The following is a 24,324-nucleotide window of genomic DNA, read 5'->3' as shown; positions in this document are numbered from 1 at the left end:
CGCCCAGTAGGACAATTCCAGGCACTCTGCCTGTCCCCAGGGCAGTGTTATGTCTTTATACTAAAAACTACATTTACAATATTTACAATCACTTTCCAATACCCATCACCTATGTTAGACAGTGAGCTTCTACTCTAAACCAATCCCAAAGTCAAGCATCACAGCAGAAGATGGAGGCCAAGAAGAAGAAGGAGAAAGGCTGGACATGCCCAGATTCCTCCATCTTGCCTTCTGAACCCCCAAAATCTACTTTTCCACCTCATGATAAACTCACTATCATTCTGCCTAATTTGTCATGACTTGCAGATCCTCATCTAAGGTTGGTAATTTGCTCCATGGGTCATAATCAAACCCACAGGGGCATTTTGGGCTCTGTGCTAGAGTCTCTGTGCCCCCTGGCAGGGGTCTGGGCTGCTCAGGACAGCCAGAGGGATGTCCTGGGTTCCCACACCAACCCCTTGCTAGGGACCAAACCCGCACTCAGCTCACTCCAGCTCACCCTGCACCCGAGGGGCACCTTGTGGGTGCCCAGGGGCTCTGTAGGGCGCGGTGCCCGCTCTCGCTGCTGCCAGAGCCCTTCCCCGGTGCCCCTCCCGCGCGTTATCGCAGCCGTCGGAGCTGGCAGCTCCTGCCAGCGCTTCGCTGCCTGACGTCGGCGCGGCTCGGAGGCGCGCGTGGTGTGTTTGATGTCAGGATTACCGGCTGGCTGTATTGTAAATGCTAAAATGAAATAAGAAGATTAGAGAAGAAAAGCGCCGCTCCGCAGCGCGCCTGCCGATTGCCTCCCGAGGGCGGGGGGGGGGGACACGGCCCGCTGGCAGCCAGCCCTGCCAGGAAAGGGTTAAACGGGACCAAGCGGCTCCAGAGGCGCTGGGGCTGCTGCCACCGAGCCGGGGGAGAGGTGCATGGAGCCCTTTGCTCTCCCTGGGTGCTGGGATTCTCTGGCTCACGTGAGTATTGATGCTGTCACCCCAGGTGGGTCCTGGCAGCCCCCAGCCCTGCGTCCCCTGGGGCAGAGCAGGATGGGGTCACCTGGGCTTGGGTGGGGTCACCCGGGCTTGGGTGGGTGTCTGCAGCCTGGCTGGGGGGGGCTCTGCATCCCTCCCCACCCTGCTGCATCCCTGCCCAGGAATGAGGGCACGGCTGCCTCCCAGCCCTGGCAGCTGGTGCAAGGGGTTGGAGTCACAGTCGCTCCAAGAGGCAGGGCTGGGGGACCCTGCTGGGCCCACTCGTCCTCCTCCCTCTGTCCTGGAGCTGCACGGAGCTCTGGCATTCTGGAGAGCAGGGCTGGACACCTTTAGGTGCTCCCAGTGCCACCCCATCCTGTGGGGGAAGAGGCTTGTGCAGCCTCAGAGGGGGTGAGGACCCTCGGCAGGCCTTGTTGGGGGAGTCTGGGGGTTTCCAAAGGGCAGTGTGGTGCTCTGTTCTCCCTCAGGACATTCCTGAGCCCAGATCCAGCAGGGAATGGGAATCAAGGATCAGGAATGTGGGCACCTCCACACCCCTCCTGCACCTCCTGCTCCCCCCACAAGCCTCCATCATGGTCCTGCAGGGAAAGAGAACCAGAGGGAGGGAAGGAGGGAGAGCTGGCACAGGGTCAGGCCCTGCTGAGCCTCTCTCCATCTCCTGCTGACAGCACCGTGCCCCAGGCACCTCTGCTGGCAACCCAGGGCCCAGATCCACACACGCCAGGCTCTCCGTGGGCAGCAGGGCAGGGGATTTCAGCAGCACCATGATTGGTCTTTGTTTGGAGCTGTGCCCTTGGCCTCAGCCTGGCAGAGCTGTGGGCCGTCCTGCTGGGGCCAGCACTGGAGGAGGAAGAGGAGGAAGATGAGCTGGAAGTCACACCAGGATTTTCCCTGCATTTTTTGTGCCGGTCCTGCAGGAGCATGTGGGGCACAGGGCTCAGCCTCACACACAATCTCACATCCCTCCTGGCAGGACAAATCCTGGCCTCGCAGCTCCTCCCGGTACAGCAGAACATGACCTCACCCAGCTGGGGCCGGGTCATCCCTCTGGGAATGCCCGGGGCTGGATACAGAGCCGGTGTGGGCAGCCAGGAGCATCCCAGGCTCTGCTCCATCCTTCACCTGCTCAGGGCATCCCGGCAGCCCTGGGGCAGGCAGGACAGCACGAAGAGAACCGAACCTAACCTTCCCCTTCCCTTCCCTTCCCTTCCCTTCCCTTCCCTTCCCTTCCCTTCCCTTCCCTTCCCCTTCCCCTTCCCCTTCCCCTTCCCCTTCCCCTTCCCTCCCCTCCCTTCCCCTTCCCTCCCCGGTTTCTGGCCCTGTGCCCGCTCCATCCCGGTACCTTCTCTCCCGCATCTGTTCCCAATCAAAGCCTCATTCCAGCCCTCGGGAGGTTTCTCTGCTCCTGCTAACGAACGCTATTGTGTTCCCGATGTTTTCCCGATGTTTTCCCGAGCCCGGGAGCAGCGCTCGGGCCCAGCCGGTGCCAGCTCTGCTCACACACGTGTGGGATCCCTCGAGCGGGATCCTGCTCCTCTCCCTCCTGCAGGGATGGGGCTGAATCCATCCCCAGGGCGGGGCTGGAGCGGGGATATGGGGCTGGTACCCCCGGAGGAGGAGGAGGAAACTGCGGGTTTCACCCCTCTGCCCCTCGGTTTGGTGCCCGGGTAATGTCCCCACAGCGCTGCCGGGCAGGTGACACCATCACAGCACCCCCACCGCCCCAGGCCAGGCTCACCCAGGCCGTGCAGACCCCGCATCCCCCCGGATCTGCCAGGGACGGCGGGGGCTGCTCTGTCCCCTGCGGGACTCACCCCTCCCGTACCGCCGCGGGGCTTCTGTTGCTTCTGCGTGCCATTAATGAGCTTTAATTGCCTGTAAACACATCCCCGGCAGCGCCAGGGCTGCTTTGGGAGGACGATGGAGGGGAAAGGGAATGGGAAGAGGAAATCGTGGTAACTGTTGCTACGGCTGGAGCTGCCGTTCCCAAATGGGGCTGGGGCAATGCCCACGCGGGGCCCTGGCATTGCCCAGCACCGGGCAGGGGGCACAGCACAGCCCCTGTGCCTGCCCTCAGTGCCACCAACCCTCTGTGCCGCACGGGGCTGGGCATCCCCCCAGAGCCCCCAGCTGGGATGTGACTGCATGTGGGGTGCCACAGAGGGGCTGGGGCAATGGGGAGGGGTCCCTGCCCTCCCCTTTCTGCTGTGTTTGGGGTCCCACAGAGGGACTGTAGGGACAGTGGGGTCCCTGCCCTTCTCTTTTTGCTGTGTTTGGGGTCCTACAGAGGGGCTGGGGCAGTGGGGAGGGGTCCCTGCCCTCCCCTTTTTGCTGTGTTTGGGGTCCCACAGAGGGTCTGACCCCGCCCTTTTCGCTGTGTTTGGGGTCCCAGGGAGGGTCTGTGGGGTTGGGGGTGATGGGAAGGATCCCAGCCCTCACCCTCACCTTCTGTAGGACAGCCCCCAGCGGGTCTGTAGGGTTGGGGACAGTGGGGAGGGGTCCTTGTCTCGCCCCTCTGGCTGTTTTCGAGGTCCCACAGAGGGTCTGTAGGGTTGGGGGCAGGGGGCACAGGTGTCCCTCTGCTGTCCCCTCGCTGAACACACACATATGGCACCGATGAAGCCTGCACAGGGGCTGGCTGTGCCAGGGGCAGGGGGCTGTAAATGCCATTTTCTAGCTCAGTGCCCTGCAACCCTCCCTGACGCCGGGGCTCCAGCGCCACAAACAGCGCATTTTAATCACCCTGAGAGCTCCCTGCCCCCATCCCGGCTCCCGGCCCTGCCCCCTGGCACAGGATGGGTGGCACTGGGTGTCCAGCGCTGCTCCCGAGGTGCGGGGACTGATGTCACACCGGGGACGTCACTCGGGACACATCCCTCGGGGGGGGGGGCGTGGGAGGGGTCCCGACGTGCGCGGGAGTGGCCACGGGGACCTGGACAAGCCCGAGGAGGTTCAACAACACCAAGTGCAGGTGCTGCCCCGGGATGGGGACAACCCCTGGGGTCAGTCCGGGCTGGGAAAAGGATCTGGGGGTGCTGGGGGTGGGAGCTGGATCTGCCCCGACTCAGAACCCCCAGCCCTGGACTGATCCCACAGCAGGGCAAAGGGGATTCTGTCCCTGAGATGCCTTGTGAAGGCTGACCCAGAACAGAGACCAGACTGAGCTAAAGAATAAAGTAGGGATTTATTAAGAGGCCTCAAATAGATCCACCTTGGGCAGCACAACCCAAAATGGGCACAAAATGGACAACAGGTCAGGGGGTCTCACACTTTTATCAGTTCTGCTCCATTTGCATATTGCAGTTCATCGTCCAATTCCAGCTTTAGCCCATGCAGTCCCATCCTGCTTGTTTTTCTCTCTCCAGCCCACGGTGTTTGTGCTCTTGGGGCTGAGATTTGGATCATTTGTCCTTGGTGCCCAGCTGGAGCAGGAATTGTTTTGTCTCCCTGCTCTGTGCAGAGAGCTCACCATCCCATAATATGAAGCCCAGACTTCACACTAAAGCAGAATAGAATCTGAAACATATAAAAGCTGAAACCTGAGGCCTCACCTGTGCCCCTGTGCTCAGAGACCCCACCTGCAGAGCTGCCCCAGCACAGGCAGGAGCTGGAGCTGCTGGGGCCAGGCCAGAGGAGGCTCCAGGATGATCCCAGGGATGGAGCAGCTCTGCTGGCAGGAAAGGCTGGCACAGCTGCCATTGTTCACCTGCACAGGAGAAGCTTTGGGGGGAGCTCAGGGTGGCCTTGCAGGGCCTGAAGGAGCCCCAGGAAACCTGGAGAGAGACAATTGACACGGGATGGAGGGACAGGACACAGGGAATGGCTCCCACTGCCAGGGGCAGGGATGGATGGGAGATTGGGAATGAGGAATTGTTCCCTGTGAGGGTGGGCAGGCCCTGGCACAGGGTGCCCAGAGCAGCTGTGGCTGCCCCTGCATCCCTGGCAGTGCCCAAGGCCAGGCTGGACACTGGGACAGTGGGAGGTGTCCCTGCCATGGCAGGGGTGGGATGGGATGAGGTTTATCAGCTTTCAGCGCTGCAATCCGAGCGAGCCTCACCCTGAGGGCTCGGTGTGGGAGCAGCGGGAGCAGCGGCAGAGATAAATTCCTGCCACAAAGTTTCTTTCGCTGCTAATTTTCTGATTAGGCGCTGTCTGATGCGGGGCTTACTCCGAGGCGGGGTAATCTCGGTAAGCAGCAGCACAGAGGGGCAGAGCCCCGCACTCCGAGCCCGTCACTGCTCAGGGGCTGACAAGCGCCGGCAGCGCTGTGGAAATCCTGTCTGCGGATGAGCCGGGAGGATTCTCCCGCTATCCCCTAAAGCCTGCGTGTCACCTAGTCCAATAAAAGGCATTATCGGCAAGGTGGGATTTGGTTCTGGCGTATCTCGGGCCTCCAGCCCAGCCCCGGCTCGGTGATTTGCATGAGAACGGGGGGGGGTTGGGCACGGAGGGTGCCGGGTGCTGCCTCCAGGGATGCTGATGGGAGGGGAGCTCCCGCCCGTTTTCCATCCTGCGTTTTCACCGTTCTGTAGCCACCAGCCCTGCCCCTGGCTGGCTCCTGCCCTGAGAACGGCAGCAGCACCCAGCACTGGGTCTCAGCCCACCCATCTGCCTTCACTGGGGAGCTCCGGGGGCTCAGAGCATCTTTAGGGCTCCTCAGCTTCATCCTGCTCCACCCATGAGCTCAGAGTGATCCTGCACCGGGTGAGCACAGCCAGCTCTGGGGAGAGCATTCCCAGGCTGGGAGGAGAGTCTGGAAGGGCCTGCTGAGGTTATCCCCCCAGAATGAAGAGCTCAGGGTGCAGGATGTCACTCTGGGCTGTGCCATGTCCCCTGGATCCTGCACCCCGTGGGAGATGCCACATCCCCAGGGACAGGGCGGGTACCAGCTGGTTGCTGTGCCCACACCCGAGGGGACATCAGCAAAACTCCTGAGCTGGCAGAGGATTCTGTGCAGAATGAAGCTCTCAGGGTGCAGGGTGTCACTCTGGGGTGGTCCTGGCTGTGCCATGTCCCCTGGATCCTGCACCCTGTGGGAGATGCCACATCCCCAGGGACAGGGCAGGTACTAGGTTGTTGCTGTACCCACACCCGAGGGGACACCAGCCTAAATCCTGAGCCAACAGGGGCTTCCCTGCTGCCACCCAGCCCCAGGAGGAGGGCAGCAGGCACGGGCAGGCCTGGCAGTGGTGTGGGAGCACCCACGCCTGCTGCACCCGGCTAATTTACTGTGTGGCTGCGTGCTGCACCAGCCAATAACTTTGAAATGATGTGGAGATTTGCAGCCAAACCTTCTCATAAAGAGATTTAGGAGGGTGACAAAGATAATTAAACATCCTTCCCTGAGTATTGACTTGCAGCTGAAAGGGGAAAAAATAACTACATTTTTCACAGTCCTTTTAAATCATCCTGAGGCCTGGCTGGGCTCTGTGCAAATAAACCCTGGCCTGGCAGCCGTGGGGCTGTGGGTGCCAAATCCCTCCTGGCAGCACGGGAATAACAACTGGGGGGAGCAGGGAGGGAGCTTGGGGAGCCCAGGGTGGGCAGGGAGGGATGGACCAGGGCAAAGAAAAGGGGGGACGTGAGCATGGCTGTCCTTTGAGCAGCCCTGAGGAGGAGGATTCGGCTGAAACAAGCAGTGAGAGGGTGGGAGGGACAGGAAAGGAGGGACACAGAGTCACAGGACAGGGACAGGGGGAGGTGGCAGCTGCTGGAGGATATGAAGGAGTGGCTCAGGAGATGGATCACAGCATGGCTGGGGTTGGAGGGGACCTTAAAGCCCATCTTAGCCCAGCCCTCCAATGGATGGATGGAGTCCCATCATCCATGGGGCCTTCTGAGGCACCTGCAGTGGGACAGAGCTGCTGTGGGACCCCCAGGAGCTCCCCCATGCACGGAGGGCACAGCTGAGGCCAGACCTCATCCCATGGATGGCCAGGACAGCCCCACCCACCCTTCCATGCCCCTGTGGGCAGTGCCAGCCCCGGGAATGTGCCTGGCAGCCTCCTGCCACACCCCCGTGCTGTGCCAGGTGTGCCACCGAGCTCTGCCCACTGGAACCCAGCTGGGATGGGCACCCCAGGCTGGGATGGGCACCCCAGGTGTGCAGGGTCTCAGCTCCAAGGACGCTGGGGGGTGACCCCCCACACACACACAGACTTTCCCTGATCCCCAAAACTCCCCGAGTGCCAACAAAAAGCTCCGTGTTACAGCTGAAGGTTCTGGGCACAGGATGTCCGTGCTGTCCCCGCTGTCCCCGCTCTGTCCCCTCTCTGGGGGGCTCGGGGTGCCCAGGGTTGAGGGGTTGGGCTGCTGGGAGCTGCCAGGAGCAGCAGGGACGCAATGGCAGCACAAGGAGGAGGAGGAAAATTTCCGGGCGATTTCTACTCTATCCTCAGTTTAAGGGTGACATTTCCGGACAGAGTCCCCCCTCAGCCGAGGGGTGACATCAGAGCGGGACAGGGGGACGCTGCTGGTGGCAGCCCTGCTCCTCGGTGTCCCTTTCCCGGCCGCTCCCGGCGCTGGCCGTGTCGCTCCGTGCGTGGAGCACGGGGGACACCCGGTGGGCGAGCAGTACACTGCATGAGCGGGTACCCGGGCACGGGGGCACTGCCTGGGGCTGGCACCGTGTGCGACACGGGCTGCTCCCGAGGGAACGGGGGGCACCGCCCGAGGGGTTCATGGGGGGGTAACCTGGATGGGGGCAGAGCTGGGGCAGCCCCGCAGTCCCCAAGGCTCTGGGGGCCCTCTGAGGTGTCCCCGGGACCTGGTGGGTGCTGTAACTTTGGGGTTTGGGGGTCTCCCCAACACCTAGTGGGTCCTACAACCTTGGGGTTTTGGGGACTCTCCAAGACATAGTGGGCCCTGTGATTCTGGAGTTTTGGGGTCTCCCCAAGATCTAGTGGGTCCTCTAATCTTGGGGGTTTGGGGTCTCCCCAGGACCTAGTGGGTCCTGTAATCTTGGGGGTTTGGAGTGTCCCCAGGACTTAGTGGATCCTGTAACTTTGGGTTTTGGGGTCTCCCCAAGGCCTAGTGAGCCTTGTAACCTTGGGGTTTTGGAGTCTCCCCAACACCTAGTGGGTCCTACAACCTTGGGGGTTTGGGGACTCTCCAAGACATAGTGGGTCCTCTAATCTTGGGGGTTTGGGGTCTCCCCAACAATTAGTGGGTCCTGTAATCTTGGGGTTTTGGCGTCTCCCCAGGACCTACTGGATCCTATAACCTTGGGGTTTTGAAGTCTCCCCAAGACATAGTGGGTCCTGTAACCTTGGGGTTTTGGGATCCCCCCAACACCTAGTGAGTCTTGTAATCTTGGGGTTTTGGGGTCTCCCCAGGACCTGGTGGGCCCTGTGACTTTGGGGTTTTGGGGATCTTCCCAACATCTGGTGGGTCCTGTAACCTTGGGGTCTCTCTGTGGTCTCCCCAGGACCTGGTGGGCCCTGCCACTTTGGGGTTTTGGGGTCTCCCCAACACCTTGGATTGCAGTATTGGGGTATCCCCAGGACCTAGTGGGTCCTGTAACTTTGGGGTTCTGGGGTCTCACAGAGGCTCTGGGGCCTCTCCAGTCACTCAGGGCTCCCTGCAGCCCACAGCTCTGGGTCCCTCTGGATGTCTGGGGGTGTCTTCAGGAATCTGGGGGTCCCTGAGTGCCATGGGGCCCTGGAGTCTCCCCAAGGCACTCGGGAGTCCCTGCAGCCCTGAGGCTCTGGGCTCTCTCCACACCAGGGTCCCTGCAGATCTGGGGCTCACCAGGGCTCTGGGATCCCCCTGGGGCTCTGGAGTCTCTCTAGGATCTTGTCCCTGTAACTTTGGGGTCCCATTTGTGTCCCTGGGCTCACTGCAGCCCCAAGGCTCTGCTGGCACTGGGGCTCTGGAGTCTCCCAGGGACCCTCGGGGGTTCTGCAGCCCCCAGGCTTTGGTATCTCACCAGAGCCCCTGTGTGGGTGTTCTGCAGCCCTGGGACTCCAGGGTGGATCCTGCAGCCCTGGGGCCCTGAGGCCACTCTCAGCTCCAGGGTACCTACAGGCCTTTGGGATCTCCCCTGTAGCCCCAGTGTTTGCTGCCTTGCGCCACTCCTGGATCAGATCTCCCTTTTCCCTGCCTTCCCTGCCTCTGTGTCCCTCAAGGACCCTGATGTCTCTCAGGTATTCAGCACCTTCCTGCTCCCACCCTGGGACCATCCTCCCCTCCCAGCCCCATCTCCTGGTGCAGCTCCAACCAGGTTTCTCTGGGACAAGAAACTCTCAGCCCATCTTCTGCTTTTCCTCCTGACCCTCTTGTTTATTCCCTGGGGGATAAACCCTGAAGGAACAAGGATCCGAGGAGAGTCAGGGCTGTGCTTCACATCAAGCCAAAGCAGAATTGTTTTCTGCAGGAAAAACATTTTCATTCCAACTTGCAAAGGCTTTCAAAGGTGACTCTCAGAGGAGCAGTCGCTGCAGAGGGGATTGGATGTTCTTCTCCAGTTTTGGAGAGCTGGGAGCTCATCCTGCTGAGGCATCCAAGCATTAATGGAGCTGTGAACACCCACATGCAATGCCCTGCAACCCCAGCATGGCAATCCCACATCCCAGCTCTGTGAACACATTGGAGGGTTTAAATGGACCTGGAGAGTGAAAAGAGGAGCAGGAGGAGGGAGGGAGCAGTGAGACACGGACAGGACAGAGCTGGGTGCTCCTCCCTGTGCCCCAAGCAGGGCCCCACAAGCCCTGACTCCAGCAGGCTGCACTCAGGGCATGGAGGGACCCCTGGAGCTGCTGGTGTGACAGTCCCTGTGCCATCCCCACACAGGGACAGCGTGGCCCAGAGCAGGACTCTGCTGCTCCAGCACCCCTGGGCAGCCCAGAGGGTGGAGCTCCAGCCCAGGATGGGACTGATGGGACTGTTGGACCTCAAGGGCACATCACAAAATTGTCTCTGAGATTAAATAATCATCATGGTTTGGGTTGGAACAGAAATTAAATCCCATCCCATCCCACCCCTGCCATGGCAGGGACACCTTCCATTGTCCCAGATGCTCCAGCCTGGCCTTGGGCACTGCCAGGGATCCAGGGGCAGCCACAGCTGCTCTGGGCACCCTGTGCCAGGGCCTGCCCACCCTCACAGGGAACAATTCCTCATTCCCAATATCCCATCCATCCCTGCCCCTGGCAGTGGGAGCCATTCCCTGTGTCCTGTCCCTCCATCCCTTGTCCCCAGTCCCTCTCCAGCTCTCCTGGAGCCCCTTCAGGCCCTGGCCTGGCTCTGAGCTCTTCCTGGAGCCTTCTCCTCTCCAGGTGAGCACCCTCAGCTCTCCCAGCCGGGCTCCTGAGGGGCTCCAGCCCTGGAGCAGCTCTGTGGCCTCTCTGGACTCACCCAGCAGCTCCATGAGAAGTTAAGCAAGATGGGACAGAGGCAGCACCAACACGAGGCTCCACATTTGCTGCACTGACCTTCCTCCTCCCTTGGGCAGCTCCCAGAGCACCTCCAGACCCAAACCTTGGCTCCAGAAGAGCCAAAGATGGTGGTGAAGGAGTTGGTTGGAGCCCTGAGTGTTCCAGGTGGGCCATGGGAGCCCAGCTCAGCCCAGCTGTGTGACCGTGTTCACAGGGGTCTGAGGATGAGGGAAGAGATGAGGATCTGACTCCATGTTTCAGAAGGCTTGATTTATTATGATATATATTACATTAAAACTATACTAAAAGAATAGAAGAAAGGATTTCATCAGAAGGCTGGCTAAGAATAGAATAGCAAAGAATGATAACAAAGGTTTGTGGCTTGACTCTCTGTCCAAGCCAGCTGACTGTGATTGGCCATTAATTAGAAACAACCACATGAGACCAATCACAGATCCAACTGTTCCATTCCACAGCAGCAGATAACCATTGTTTACATTTTGTTTCTGAGGCCTCTCAGCTTCTCAGGAGGAAAATTCCTAAGGAAAGGATTTTTCATAAATGATGTCTGTGACACAACTGGAGGCTTGCAGGGGGATGTGGTGGTGAGCAGCAGCTCCTGGGTGTCTGTGGAGTTTTCCAGCCTGAGCACTGACCCAGGGCTGCTGCAGAAGGGAAGAAAGAACTTTCCATTCGAGTTTCCAGCTGGAAGAGCCAGGGAGAGAAATGCTGACACCTTTCAGGTGCAGAGCAGGGCTGGTTCCACCTCAGTGCTGCTGTGCTGCTCCTTCACTGAGGGGCTCCTCCACCCCAGGGCTGCAGTGTCCTCCCTTTTCTCACCCATGGACACCTTGGGAGCTCCAGAGCCCCCACCTCGGGTCCCACCCACAGGAGGCCCCTCCAGGCTGTACCTGGGGACAGTCCCCACTGCACAGGGACACACACAGCACACTGCAGCACGGGGCTGGACAGCTCTGGGCCATAAATCTGCATGACCAGAGCTGCTCCACGGCCCCAAGGCCACCCCAAGGTCTTTCCAGGCCGGGATCTACCCCTCCCCTCCACTGCAGCAGCTCCTTCATGGAGCGTGGCATTGCCAGCCCTGCCCTGAGCAGCCCAGCTGGGTGGCACTGCCAGCCCTGGACAGCCTGGGTGCCTGGGGAGCAGCAGGGCAGCCTTGGGCAGCCTTGGGCAGACTCTGCCCTCTGGGAGCAGCTGCTGCTCCCCAGGTTCCTCCCTGCCCTCCTCAGTTCTCAGTGCCCAGGGGATGCTGTGCCAGGGTCAGCACCAGGGCTGTCCCCAAAGCTCACCCCAGGCTGGATGAGGAGGGAGTTGCAGCCTGGCCTTGCATGTGAGGCTGAACCAGGGGAAGGGGTGTGAGAGTGGTGGAGCCTCCTTCCAGGTGGGCTTCAAGAACCCCAAAATTCCAGTCAAGAGAAACCTTGTGGACATCAACAGGATGGGAGAGATAACCCCAGGTGTGAGGCAGGCTGGGGCCCAGGGGCTGAGCATGATCCCAGTGAGAGGTCCTGGATAAGGTTCTGGACAGGAGAATGGACAAATGGACAGCATGACGAGGATGTGGCCCCAGCCTGGGTGCTCCTGGCAGCACCAGGCAACCCCAAGCTCTGTGCTCGGAGTGGTTCCCAATCCAGGGAGAGATGGAGGGGCTGGAAAAGGAGCAGCAGATGCTGCTGGCAGGGCTGGAGCTGGGGGAGAGCTGGGTTGGGATCCACCAGCACCCTGCAGGTGACAGAGCCAGTCCCTCTCAGTAGGGCACAACTGGTACCCAGGGACAAGGGACATTCACTGCAGCTCCAGGCTGGGCAGCAGAATCGGTATTTCATCCTGGCGAGGTGGCACAGTGTCGCAGACATCTTTTCATGAAAATCCTTTCCTTAGGAGTTTTCCTCCTGAGAAGCTGACAGGCCTCAGGAACAAAATGTAAACACAGATTATCTGCTGCTGTGGAATGCAACAGGTGGATCTGTGATTGGCCCATGTTGGTTGTTTCTAATTAATGGCCAATCACAGTCAGCTGGCTTGGACTCTCTGTTCGAGACAGACGCTTTGTTATCATCCTTGCTTTTCTATTCTTAGCTAGCCTTCTGATGAAACCTTTTCTTCTATTCTTTTAGTATAGTTTTAATATAATATATATCATAAAATAATAAATCAAGCCTTCTGAACCATGGAGTCAGATCCTCATCTCTTTCCTCATCCTCAGATCCCTGTGAACATGGTCACAGCACAGCTGTGGCACTGAGGTGGGCAAATCCATCCTTGCAGGCTGGGCCGAGCCCTGGGTGACCTTTGGTGTCCTGCTCACGGTGGGAGGGGGCTGGACACCCCCAGAGGTGCTTAATGTCACAGTGTTCACAGGGGTCTGATGTTGAATATTGACTCCATGTTTCAGAAGGCCTGATTTATTATTTTATTATATATATTACATTAAAACTATACTAAAAGAATAGAAGACAAGGTTTCATCAGAAGGCTAGGCTAAGCTAAGAACAGAAAGGAAAGAATGATAACAAAGGTTTGTAGCTCGGCTCTCTGTCCAAGCCAGCTGACTGTGGTTGGCCATTAATTAGAAACAACCACATGGGCCAATCACAGACCCACCTGTTGCATTCCACAGCAGCAGATAATCATTGTTTACATTTTGTTTCTGAGGCCTCTCAGCTTCTCAGGAGGAAAAATCCTAAGGAAGGATTTTTCATAAAAAGATGTCTGTGACAGTGCAGCACGCTGCGAGCCCAGCAAGGGCCACCTCCCCTCACGAATCCCTTCCCCCAAGCCCCAGGGCGGGCTGAGAGCCGGGCCCTGTGCGCTGGGCCGTGCCCCTGCCTGGCCCACATCCCTCTGCTGCTCCCGGCATCAGCTGATCGCTCCGGGCAGCCGCTGCTGCACAGTCAGGCACACTGATTGCCGGGGAAGCGGCCAGGGGACAGCAGGGTGGCAGCCCGGGGGGCTCGGGGGGCCGGGGGCAGCCGTGCCCTGAAAGCCGAGCCACCTGCGCGCTTCTGCCTGCTGAATAATAGAGGAGCTGCCGGCCAGCCCAGAGAAATGTGATGCTGCTGAGGCGGCCCGGGAGGACATCCGAGCTGCTGCCGGAGCTGCGATAGCGACTGCAACCAAGGAGTTCCCGGCCCCAAGGAGCTCCCGGCCTAGCGGGCTGCCCGCAGCGCTCGGCCCGGCCTGCCCGGCCTGCCCGGGGTTGCCCGGCCCGCTCCGGGGGCTCGGGCTGGGGCTGGCAGGGCGATGTGAGCTGCCCGGGCACCCAGCGAGCACAAAGCTGCAGGGCAGGGCTGGGTGTCCCGGGGGGTGAGGCAGAGGCTGCCCGCAGGCAGGCAGCAGCTCAGCCCCATGTCCAGAGGAGGGGAGATGGTTTATATCCCCGATGACTCCGACTTCAGCTCCTTCAGGGATCAGTGCGAGAGCCTGGAGGGCTGGCACTGCCGCTACAACAAGGCTGGCGTGACCGTGTGGAGCCAGGGCCAGGAGGAGAGCTGCACCGTGCAGAAAATCAAGGTAAGCGGAGCTTTCCCTGCCCCAGCCGTGTGCCCGCCTGCTCCCGAGGGTCCCTGGGCACTGCCCCGTGCCAGTCTGGCCTGCCTGGGGGTGTTTCTGCCCCGAATTACAGGGCTGGCAGGGTTAGACCCGAAGGTGCTTCCCAGCTGCTGCTGCTGCCGGCCTGGGGCTGCACCTACCGCGATCCTGCAGCCTATGGTCACCTGGGGCTGCACCTGCTCCCCACAGCATCCTGTGCTCACCTGGGGCTGCACCTGCTCCCCACAGCATCCTGTGCTCACCTGGGGCTGTCCCGGTACCCACAGCATCCTGCTGCTCGTGTGGGGGCTGTCCCCGATCCCCAAAGCATCCTGCTGCTCACCTGGGGGTGCCCCTGCTCCCCACAGCATCCTGCTGCACATCTGGGGCTGCCTCCTGTCCCCACAGCATCCTGCTGCTCACTGGGGGCTGCACTCGCCAGGATCCCCCATCCTGCTGCTCACTGGGGGCTCACCCAATCCCCACACCGCTGGGATCAGTCACATCATAGAGATGGCCCTGCTGGAGCCCCCAGACGGGCTCATGGGATGTGTCCCCAGTGTCCCTTCCCCAGCTCTGCCGTCCCCTCCCATCCCCATGGGTGAGATCCTGTGGCAGCCCCAGGTGCTGTTCTGGGAGGTTTGACACCTGCCAGGGGCTGGAGCTGGGGTGCTGCAGAGGGACAGGAGGTTCAGCCATCCCTCAGGTACCCTCTGGTTGATCTGCACAGCCCCAGGGGCACTGCCAGGTGACCCTGGGCACGCCAGGAGTGGCTGCAGGGGGCATGGGGTGAGCCCAGGGTGGTGTCACGGATTTTGGCTTTTCTGGCACCAAGAATCCCGACCCCTGGGCAGGGATGGGATCTGCCATAGTGAGGAGAGGCAGAACATCCGACCTGCAGGGCAGCTGCAGAGAGCATTCTGTTCCCCATGCAGAACATCCGACCTGCAAGGCAGCCCAGCTGCTGGAGAGCATTAGGGTCAGGGTTAGAGTTCACCCAGCAGTGTCACCACAGCCCCGGGGAGGTGGTGAGGAGGGGACAACACTCTGGAAGAGGCTGTCCCCCCCTCTCCTGAGCACAGGACCGGCAGCAGTGCCTCTCCTGCAGCTGGGGCACAAGGAGGAGCTGGGCACTCACTGCTGCCATGGACAGAGACCCTGCAGGGCCACGGCGAGGAGCAGGAGCAGCACTCTCAGCAGGGCTGCAGCTGCAGTTCATATTTCCCTGGTCCTGTGAGTCAGGGAAGGGCTTCTGCACCTGGGTCAGGGAGCATTTAAACCAGCTGGGCATGCACAGGATTAAGGGGTGCTGAGGAGCCAGGCCGGCACCTCTCTGAAAAGTCCTGGTGACTGCAGCACCTGGAAAGAGGCAAAAATCACATTCCTGTCCCAAAAGGAAGCTCCAGGGTGGCACTGTGGGCTGCTGTGTCACCCCAATCCCTGGGAAGGACACGGAGAATGTGCTCCTGGGAGCCGTGTCCTGAAGGAGGAGGGCAGTGGTGGCAGCAGCAAGGACCTGCCAAGGGTAAATCCTGCATCTCTGCAGGGAGAGCTCTGGGTCTGTGGCTGTGGGCAGGTCCAGCCTTGGACAGGGCTTCCCGTGGTGAGATCTGGACTGGAGAGGTGGATGCTGCTCAGAGTGACCAGGACAGGCTGGCAGGAGCCCCTGGAGCCCAGCCTGGCAGAGGGGCTGCAGTTCTGTCCCCCCTGCCACTGCTGAGCCCCACAGGACCCCAGGCAGGTCCTGGGCAGTCAGGGAGCATCACCTGCCTGGTTCAGGGCAATCGTGGAGGTTTCCCTGCCCTGGAGAGGACCTGGGCACGGTGCAGGGGTTGGCACTGCCCAGAGCCCCTTTCCCATAACGTGGGATGCAGCCTGAGCTGCACAGCTCCCTTGGGGTCAGGAGAGCATCAGTCTGTCCATTAACTGAGGGAGTTAATTACCTCAGATTCCCTGAGCAGCTGCAGCTATGGATTTTTCCCACCCGAATTCCCTGTGGGTGGGTCTGGGCTCTGTGCTTCCCCCATCCCTGCTGCTGTGCCGGGCAGGGCCGTCCATCCGAGCCTGCAGGAGGTGGTGGACAGGCTTTAGTGGAGAATTTGGGGCTGCAAGGCTGCGACGGTCCCTCTGCGACACCCAGAGTTTCCTGGAGACCCATGAGCTCCACCTGCAGCTGGAAAATTCCCTCACCAGCAGCAGCAGCACCTGCAGCCCCCGCTGCGAGGCTGCAGGCAGGGAGGGAGAGCAGGAGGAGCGGGCCGGGTGCTGCCACCCTCCCCCGGTGCCCTGGGCACTGCAGCACATCTCCGAGCCGCCCTGGGCACGAGTCCATCCGTCCCCAGGGAAAGCTGGCCCGAGATTGATGGCACCTGCCACGCTCACAGGGCCATCTCCGCTTACACGGCGCCTCATCAAAGATGCAAGGGCTCTAAGGAGGAGCAGATGACATCTCCCTCCTGCCGGCGCTCCGACGAGCAGGGCGGCCGCCTTCATCAATAATGCAAGGCTGGCGCAGCTCCGCGGCTCCGGTTACAGCCGGGCCCGACAGCCCTGGGGAGCGGACGCGAAACCCCCCGGGAGAGAGCCCAAACCCCCCTAAGGAGTGGCTCTGAAACCCCCCTAGAGTGGGCCTGAAACCCCCCGGGGGTGGACACAAAACCCCCCCAAAGTGGGCCTGAAACCGCTGGGATAGGACCCCACACCCAAAACTACCATGACGTACACGGCACCCCTTTGTTGGCTCTGCAAGGACATGGGGTAGGGGACAGGCACCAAAGCCTGGACCAGCTGGACCATCAGTGTGAAGGTCATTCTAGCCCGGCGGTGGCTCTGAGGCTGTCCTGCAGCAGGGACTGTCCTGCATCCTCCATGGCACGGGGACACGGGACAGCCTGAAATCCTGGTGCCATCCTCCATGGCACGGGGATAAGGGACAGCCCAAAGTCCTGGTGCCATCCTTCATGGCACAGGGACAGGGGACAACCCAAAGTCCTAGTCCAATCCTCCATGGCATGGGGACAGCCAGAAGCCCTGGTGCCATCCTCCATGGCACAGAGACAGGGGACAGCTGGAAGCCCTGGTGCCATCCTCCATGGCACAGGGACAGGGGACATCCCGAAGTGCTGGTGCCATCCTCCATGGCCCAGGGACATGAGACAGCCCGAAGTGGGCACAGCCCAGGCTGGTGCTGCCCCTCTCCCCACAGACCCGCATCTCGTGCAAGGACGTCCCTGCAGAGACGCTCTATGACGTGCTGCACGACACCCGCTACCGCAGCAAGTGGGACTCCAACATGATCGAGACCTACGACATCGGGCGCCTCACCGTCAACGCTGATGTGGGATACTACTCCTGTGAGCACCCCCAAGACCCCCGGGCCCCTCCCCAGCCCCCTGAGTGTGTATGGGGCCGGGGCTAATGGGATCTGCCCGCAGGGAAGTGCCCCAGCCCCCTGAAGAACCGGGATTTCGTCACGCTGCGCTCCTGGCTGCCCCTGGGCAATGACTACATGATCATCAACTACAGCGTCAAGCACCCGGTGAGCCCCGGCTGCCCCAGGCCTGGCAGGGCTGTCTGTGGGCACAGGCAGGGCTGGGCAGGCTCTGAGGTGCCCAAAATCTTCCCACAGAAATACCCACCCCGCAAGGATTTCGTGAGAGCCGTGTCACTGCAGACCGGGTACCTGATCAAGGCCAACGGGGACGGCGCCTGCATCCTCTATTACCTCACCCAGGTGGACCCTCGAGGTGAGTGCCCCTCACCCAGAGCTCACCCCCCTGGCTCTGATTTTATATTATGCCACTTTTGTTTTCCAACCTCCCTTTTCCAGCCTAAAAAGGTTCCATCTGTCTGCTAATCTCTGATCCTCCCAGTCATAAGAACCCCTGTCGAGTCAATGGAACTCAAATTTTAGTTTGTAGGATCATGGCTTAAAGGCTTTGGGATCCTGTGTGTCACCATATGGGTGTCTCTGGTATGCAGGTTTATTGTATGTCTTTTAATGCTGCAGAATTATTTCCAGAAGGTAAGCTCAAGGCTTTCCAGAAGGTAGGCTCAAGCCCAGGAGTCATGTAGGAAGACATGGTATTAATTAGAAAAAGAGTAACTCTGGCCTGGTGTTTTGCTTCTGCAACAGTCACAATCTTCTATCAATTCAAAAGTAATACAACTACTTTTATAGAATAACCTCTTTTTCAAAATCCGACTGCAGAATCAGTTCCACAAACTCATTCTGAAGCCCTCCCATCATCACTACATTATCTATGCATATCCAGATGGCTCTCCATCACCCACGCACCCAGGAATGGGGGCAGCCCCAGGATGCAGGGGTGCCCACGCCAGCCCTGGGGGTGCTGCAGGCTTGTGGTGCCTCCCCTGGGGCTGGCCCTGCGCCTCTGGTGACAGAGCTTTGGGCTCTTGCAGGGTCGCTGCCGAAGTGGGTGGTGAACCGCGTGTCCCAGTTTGTGGCACCCAAGGTAAGGAAGGGGATGGGAGTCATGGGCAGCAGGGATGAGCTGCCCAAATTACCCTGGGGGGACAGGGTGGGTGACCCAGGGCCTGCAGGGTGGGTGCTAGGTGACCCAGGGCTCTGAGGAGGGATGCTGGAAGACCCAGAACTCATGGAATGGTGCTGGGAGACCCAGAGCTCACAGGATGGGTCCTGGGTAATCCAAGGCTCACAAGATGGGTGCTGGATGACCCAGAGCTTGCAGAATGGGTGCTGAGTGATCCAGAACTCACAGGATGGGTCCTGGATAATTCAAGGCTCACAAGATGGGTGCTGGGTGACTCAGAACCTGCAGAATGGGTGCTGGGTGGCGCAGAGCTCACAGGATGGGTCCTGGGTAGTCCAAGGCTCTCAGGATGGGTGCTGGGTGGTCCAGAGCTTGCAGAATAGATGTTGGGTGGTCCAGAGCTTGCAGAATGGGTGCTGGGTGATCCAGGGCTCACAGGATGGGTCCTGGATAATCCAAGGCTCACAGGATGGGTGCTGGGTGACCCAGAACCTGCAGGATGGGCTGGGTAATCCAAGGCTCACAGGATGGGTGCTGGATAATTCACAGCTCACAGGATGGGTGCTGTGTGATCCAGGGCTCACAGCAGGGGTCCTGGGTAGTCCAAAATTCTCAGAATGGGTGCTGGATGACCCAGAACCTGCAGAATGGGTGCTGAGCAATCCAGGGCTCACAGGATGGATCCTCAGTGACGCAGAGCTCCCAGGATAAGTGCTGGGTGACGCAGGGCATGCACTGGGCACATTGCTGGGGAAGCCAGGCCCCTATACCCTGCCAGCACCCCAAACCCTGCACTGGGGTCCTGGGAGCTGTGCCCACAGCCCAGAGCAGCCCAAACCCCATCCCTGCTGCATCCTCAGGCCATGAAGAAGATCTACAAGGCTGGGCTGAAGTACCCAGAGTGGAAGCGGCGGCACGACCCCAGCTACAAGCCCTGGGTGTACCCCGAGCAGAACACGCTGCCCAGCGTCAGCCTGGCCGAGCTGTCCGTGCAGCACGCCGAGTCCCTGGAGAACATCGACGAGACCGGCCTGCCCGAGGAGCACCTGAGCACCAGCGACCACGAGGCCTGAGCCCTGAGCACAGGGAGCCCCCTTGGCACCCAGGGGGCACAGCTGGGAATCTGGGCTGTCCCTGCTTCCCCAGAGTCAGATCTGCTCTCCAAGTCCTTCATCGTTGACCCCTCTCCCTACCCAGGCAGTGGGAAATGTCCTGTGGGATCTGTGCAGCCACAGGGGCTGGGAAGAGGCAGGGTGGGCACCCTGGTGGCCCCTGTGCCCATGGAGATGTCCCTGCAGGAGACAGAGAGGGCAGTGGGTGTTCAAGAGCTTTCCTGGCACCTGGATATGTCTCTGCCTCTCTATGACCCTCAAAGGCCCAGAAGAGGGGGGTCTGTCAGGGTCCTGCCCAGGCTTTGCAGCAGCACAAGGTTTGCATTGACCCTGTCTGGCCTGCCCGAGGTCAGGCTGGACCCACTGCAGCCCTCCACACCCCTCCAAGCTTAGTGTGACCCCCTCCCCATCTCAGGGAGCCCTCACAGGCCCTCTGCTGAGCACCAGGTTCACCTCTGCAGGCTGGCTGCAGCCCAGCTGGCTCTGGGGACCCCTTCCCCTGCTGTTTGTGGGGTCCTGGGCCTCCCGTGTCCCCACTCCCCCAGTGTTTGCCGCTGCTGTGGTTCCTGGCACAATAAAGGGGTTGGTGTGTGTGAGAGCTCACAGGGTGGCACAGCATGGGGAGGGGGCTGGCACAGAGCCCACCCAGAGCTCTGAGTGGGACAGGAGGGCACATCCACACAGCCCCAGCACCCTGGGTGACCCTCAGCAGGGACAGAAGTGGCCCCAGCAGGACAGGACAGGACAGAGGGATGCAGGGCTCTGCACCCCACGGGAGCGTGCGTGGGCAGGGGGCAGCTTCCACAGGACAACGGGAAGTTGGTCTAGACAGGCACTGTCGTGGGAATTCGCTGACAAATGAGGGATTTTCCACCCACTCCTCGCCCCCCCACCCGAGGCAGCTGCTGGGCTCCGTCCCCAGCTGGGTTTGAGCCTGAGCTGTGCAAGGTCAGTGCAAATGGGGGTGTCACTGCAGGTTCACCCCCACTCTGACCCAGCTTCACCTCCCTGAGCCCCCTGACACCCTGGTCCCACTCCAGAGCTGCCCTGTGTGTGCTTCCCCCACACCTGGAGCTTTTCTCCACCCCATATCTCAGTCACTGATGCTTGCTGTCCCCCTTCAGCCACCCTGTTAGGTCACAAATATCCCCTGCTGCCTCGGGGGACATCACACACACACAGAGTGCTGGGAAGGGGACAGCAGGGTCTGGCTGGCTGTTGGGACAGCTGGATCCGGGGGTTTGCAGCAGGGCTGGCTGCACAGAAGCCACCTCTGCGAGAAAAATGCGGAAAACAGGGACAGGCGCTGTGCAGCTCACAGGGCTCCCTCTCCCCACAGTGCTCCCACCTCTGGAAGCACACAGGGATTATTTCACCTGTTAAAAGACACAACCCAGCCCCAAATTGCCCCAAAACCACTCTGGCAGAGCTGATAACCATGGAATATCACCCCAAGTGCTGCCCTGATGGGGCAGATCCCTCTGGCACCACATGCCCTGTGGATGTTGGGGTGCAGATCCTTCTCCCGCGGGAAGGAGCCTCATCCCTCATCCCTTGGCACTCCCGGATGTTTCCCTGCAGGATCCAGGCTGCGGCTCTGCCGGGGGTTATTTTTAGCCTGAGTGGGAGTGAGGAGCTGCAGCCTGAGCACCGAGAGCCCTGCAGGGAGCCCCAGGCAGAGCTGTGCGGGGCCGGGTGACACCTCAGCCCGGGATGTGGCGCAGGGAGTGTCCCTGTCACCGCGTGCATCCAGCACTGGCTCTGGGAGAGCTCCTGGCCCCCAGAACGAGCAGGGTGGGACCGGGCCCCAGCAGTCCCAGCACGGTGATTTCGCCTGGAACGAATGACTTCTGTCATTCATATCAATAAATCCCCCCTCTAACAAACCACCCAAGCACTACCCCCTGAACCTGACCATGAACTTAAGCTTCTCTGACCAGTTTGCAAGCCCATCCTTCCTAGGAATCCCACTAATCCTCATCTCAATAACATTTCCAGCCCTCCTGCTACCATCCCTGGATAACCGAAGAATCACTAACCAACTCTCAACCCTCCAACTACGGTTTATCAACCTAGTTACAAAACAACTAATACTATCTCTAGACAAAAAAGGACACAAATGAGCCCTGATTTTAACATCCCTCATAATCTTCCTCCTACTTCAACCTTCTAGGATTACCGCGTTTCCTGCGGCACAAACAGGAAAGGGACCGGCCACCGGCATCCCGATGGGGCGGGCAGGGTGCGGGGGGCTCGGAGCCCCCCGGGGGCCCTCGCTGGGGTTTTGGGGGAGCGGGTGGTTCAGGGCTCGGTGGGACCAGGGCCAGACACGCGGGGGCTGCGGCCCCGCACGAGAGCCCAGCTGGGCGCTCTTCCTGCCCGGCTCCGAGCGCGGGGGAGCCGCCCGTGAGCAGAGGTTGGAAAGGAAACGGGAAGCTGCTGCTGGACGGGAGATTAGCCCGAGGCAGTGATGTCAGCCGGCCCTGATGGATCGGGGGCAGCGGCAGCGTGCCACGGGCTCCATCTGGCCACACTTCGTGTCAAACGTGCCCCTGCTGGGGCAGGATGTGACTCCATCCCTGGATCCCGTGATTTGTGACTCCTGAGCTCAGGAATAGGTCTTGGGCAGCTTTCAGCCCCACCACCCAGAGCAGGACAGCGAGGAGCCCCCCCAGCAGCCTCGTGGACTGGCCTTGAGCAGGACTTTGGCCTGGAGAGGTCCAGCAGATTTCCAGGACTCCAGTTTCCTCCTTCCCAGGGGCTCAGCTCTCTGCCATGCCCTGCAGACCCTCAGGGTCAGTCCCAACCCCACATTCCCAGCTGTCCAGTGTGATATTTCCTCTCTAGGGATGAGCCTTGAGTGTCACTCGCCCTGTCCTGCTCCCCAGAGATGCTCCCACCATCACCCCACACATGAACTGCTGGGGCTGAAGGTGAAGCAAAATCTGGCCCAGGGTGCAGGAAAAGCTGATGGCTGGGGAAAGAGGGATCCAAGGAGGGATCGATGGATGGATCAATGGAAAGGGAGGAAGGGAGGGGGGGGGGGGAGGGAGGGAGGGAGCGAGGGATGGATGGATGGATGGATGGATGGATGGATGGATGGATGGATGATAAATGAGCACCTGGACACAAGAATCTTGAGGGGCAGTGTCATCCTGGGTACTGCCTAGAGAAGGGAAGGATCCTTTCATGCTGGAAGGTTCCAACCTTCACTTTGATGTTTGCTTGCTGCAGCCCCTGCCAGCATCTTCTCAAAGCCCAATCCAGCCCCAGGGGGCCTTTCTGATCCTGCCCATCTGCCTCCTCCTGGGAGCAGGCACGACCTTCCTGCCCTGTGACCATGGCAGGACAGGGCTCTGTGCCTCTGCCCAAGCATGTTGCTGTATATAAATAATATATATGCTGTATATAAATATATAGCTGTATATAAATATATAGCTATAAATTTAAATATAACTATAAATACAATTCTAAAACAAAATATAAATGTAAATATAAATATAGGTATAAATATAGATATAAATATAAAATAAATGTAAATGTATCTCATCAGCAGGCTGGCAAACACTAGGAGCAAGCAGAGGCTTTGAAACCTGCTCTACAAAACATGGGCTGATAAAAATTCCTTGGGAAACCTCCCACCCCTGTGCCCTGCCCTGGTGCCCTGCTGTGCCCTGCTTCCCTCCTCGTGCCAGTTCTGGGGTGGTGCCATGGCTGGGGGATGTCCTGGGAGGGTTCTGGGAAGGAGCACTCCTCCTTGGGAACCAGGTGCTGAGCAGGGGCTCCTCCTACCAAGGGAACAGAACCCCAAACCCAGGAATTCAGTGAGTGTGAGGGAGAAGGGAGCAGTGGAGAAGGTTTGCTGCTCTGTCAGCACCAGCAGGGTGTGGGAGCTACACCCTGCCCTTGGGCACACCAACCCTGCCAGGACAGTGACCTGCCATTGTGAGGACATCTCAGAGACAACATCTCCCTCCCCTGCTGCCCATCCCTGCCCTCCTGGCAGCAGGGAGGGGCCCTGCTCCCAGCAGCAGGGTCTGAGGACTCCCAAAAGCACTGCCAGCAGCTCAGGGAGGGATCCTGCCCCTGTGCCCAGCCCTGGGGGCACCTCTGGCTGCTGTGTCCAGCTCTGGATCCCCAGCACAGCAGGGCCAGGAGCTCCTGGAGCTGAGCAAGGGCTGGAGCATCTCAGTGCCCAGGAAAGGCTGAGGGAGCTGGGGCTGCTCAGCCTGGAGAGGAGCCCAGGGAGAGAGAGGGGCCTCAGCCCTGGGGATTGCCTGGGTACCCCTGGGTGTTTGTGTGTCTTCATGTGTCCTTGTATGGCCATGGGTGTCCCTGAGTGTCTCTGTCTGTCTGTCCCTGTGTCCCCTGTGTGTCCCAGTCTGTCCCTGTGTCCCAGTCTGTCCGTGTGTCCCCGTCCATCCCTGTGTCCCCCAGTCTGTCCCTTTGTCCCCACTCTGTCCCAGTGTCCCCAGTCTGTCCCAGTCTGTCCCTGTGTCCCCCAGTCTGTCCCTTTGTCCCTAGTGTGTCCCTGTGTCCCCAGTCTGTCCCTGTGTCCCCCAGTCTGTCTCAGTCTGTCCCTGTGTCCCCAGTCTGTCCCTGTGCCCCCACTCTGTCCCTGTGTCCCCACTCTGTCTCAGTCTGTCCCTGTGTCCCCAGTCTGTCCCAGTGTGTCCCTGTGTCCCCAGTCTGTCCCAGTGTCCCCAGTCTGTCCCTGTGACCCCAGTGTGTCCCTGTGTCCCAGTCTGTCCCTGTGTCCCCACTCTGTCCCAGTGTGTCCCTGTGTCCCAGTCTGTCCCAGTGTC

At 60.1% G+C, this 24,324-nt stretch overlaps 1 protein-coding gene across 1 annotated transcript; it reads left to right on the top strand.

Annotated features, from left to right (window-relative positions):
• Positions 1 to 13,710: 13,710 nt before the first annotated feature.
• Positions 13,711 to 19,480, top strand: LOC128944636 (START domain-containing protein 10-like). The gene is made up of 6 exons (XM_054287986.1): positions 13,711 to 13,875; positions 17,099 to 17,246; positions 17,328 to 17,431; positions 17,522 to 17,639; positions 18,316 to 18,368; positions 19,268 to 19,480. The coding sequence occupies exons 1-6, from the start codon at positions 13,711 to 13,713 to the stop codon at positions 19,478 to 19,480; spliced, it is 801 nt and encodes a 266-aa protein (XP_054143961.1).
• Positions 19,481 to 24,324: the final 4,844 nt, after the last annotated feature.

This window comes from Melozone crissalis, unplaced genomic scaffold, assembly GCF_028551555.1.
Source record: "Melozone crissalis strain CALT ecotype California unplaced genomic scaffold, PUWL_Pcris_2 ptg000061l_1, whole genome shotgun sequence".
NCBI classification, from domain to species: domain Eukaryota; kingdom Metazoa; phylum Chordata; class Aves; order Passeriformes; family Passerellidae; genus Melozone; species Melozone crissalis.
This window is presented reverse-complemented; position numbering and strand designations above follow the sequence as displayed.

Excerpts from the sequence above, each read along its gene's own strand:
- LOC128944636 (XM_054287986.1), top strand. The coding sequence starts at position 13,711 with ATGTCCAGAGGAGGGGAGATGGTTTATATCCCCGATGACTCCGACTTC. Across the intron at positions 13,876-17,098 it reads GCACCGTGCAGAAAATCAAG|ACCCGCATCTCGTGCAAGGA; the intron begins GTAAGCGGAGCT and ends CTCTCCCCACAG. Across the intron at positions 17,640-18,315 it reads CACCCAGGTGGACCCTCGAG|GGTCGCTGCCGAAGTGGGTG; the intron begins GTGAGTGCCCCT and ends GGGCTCTTGCAG.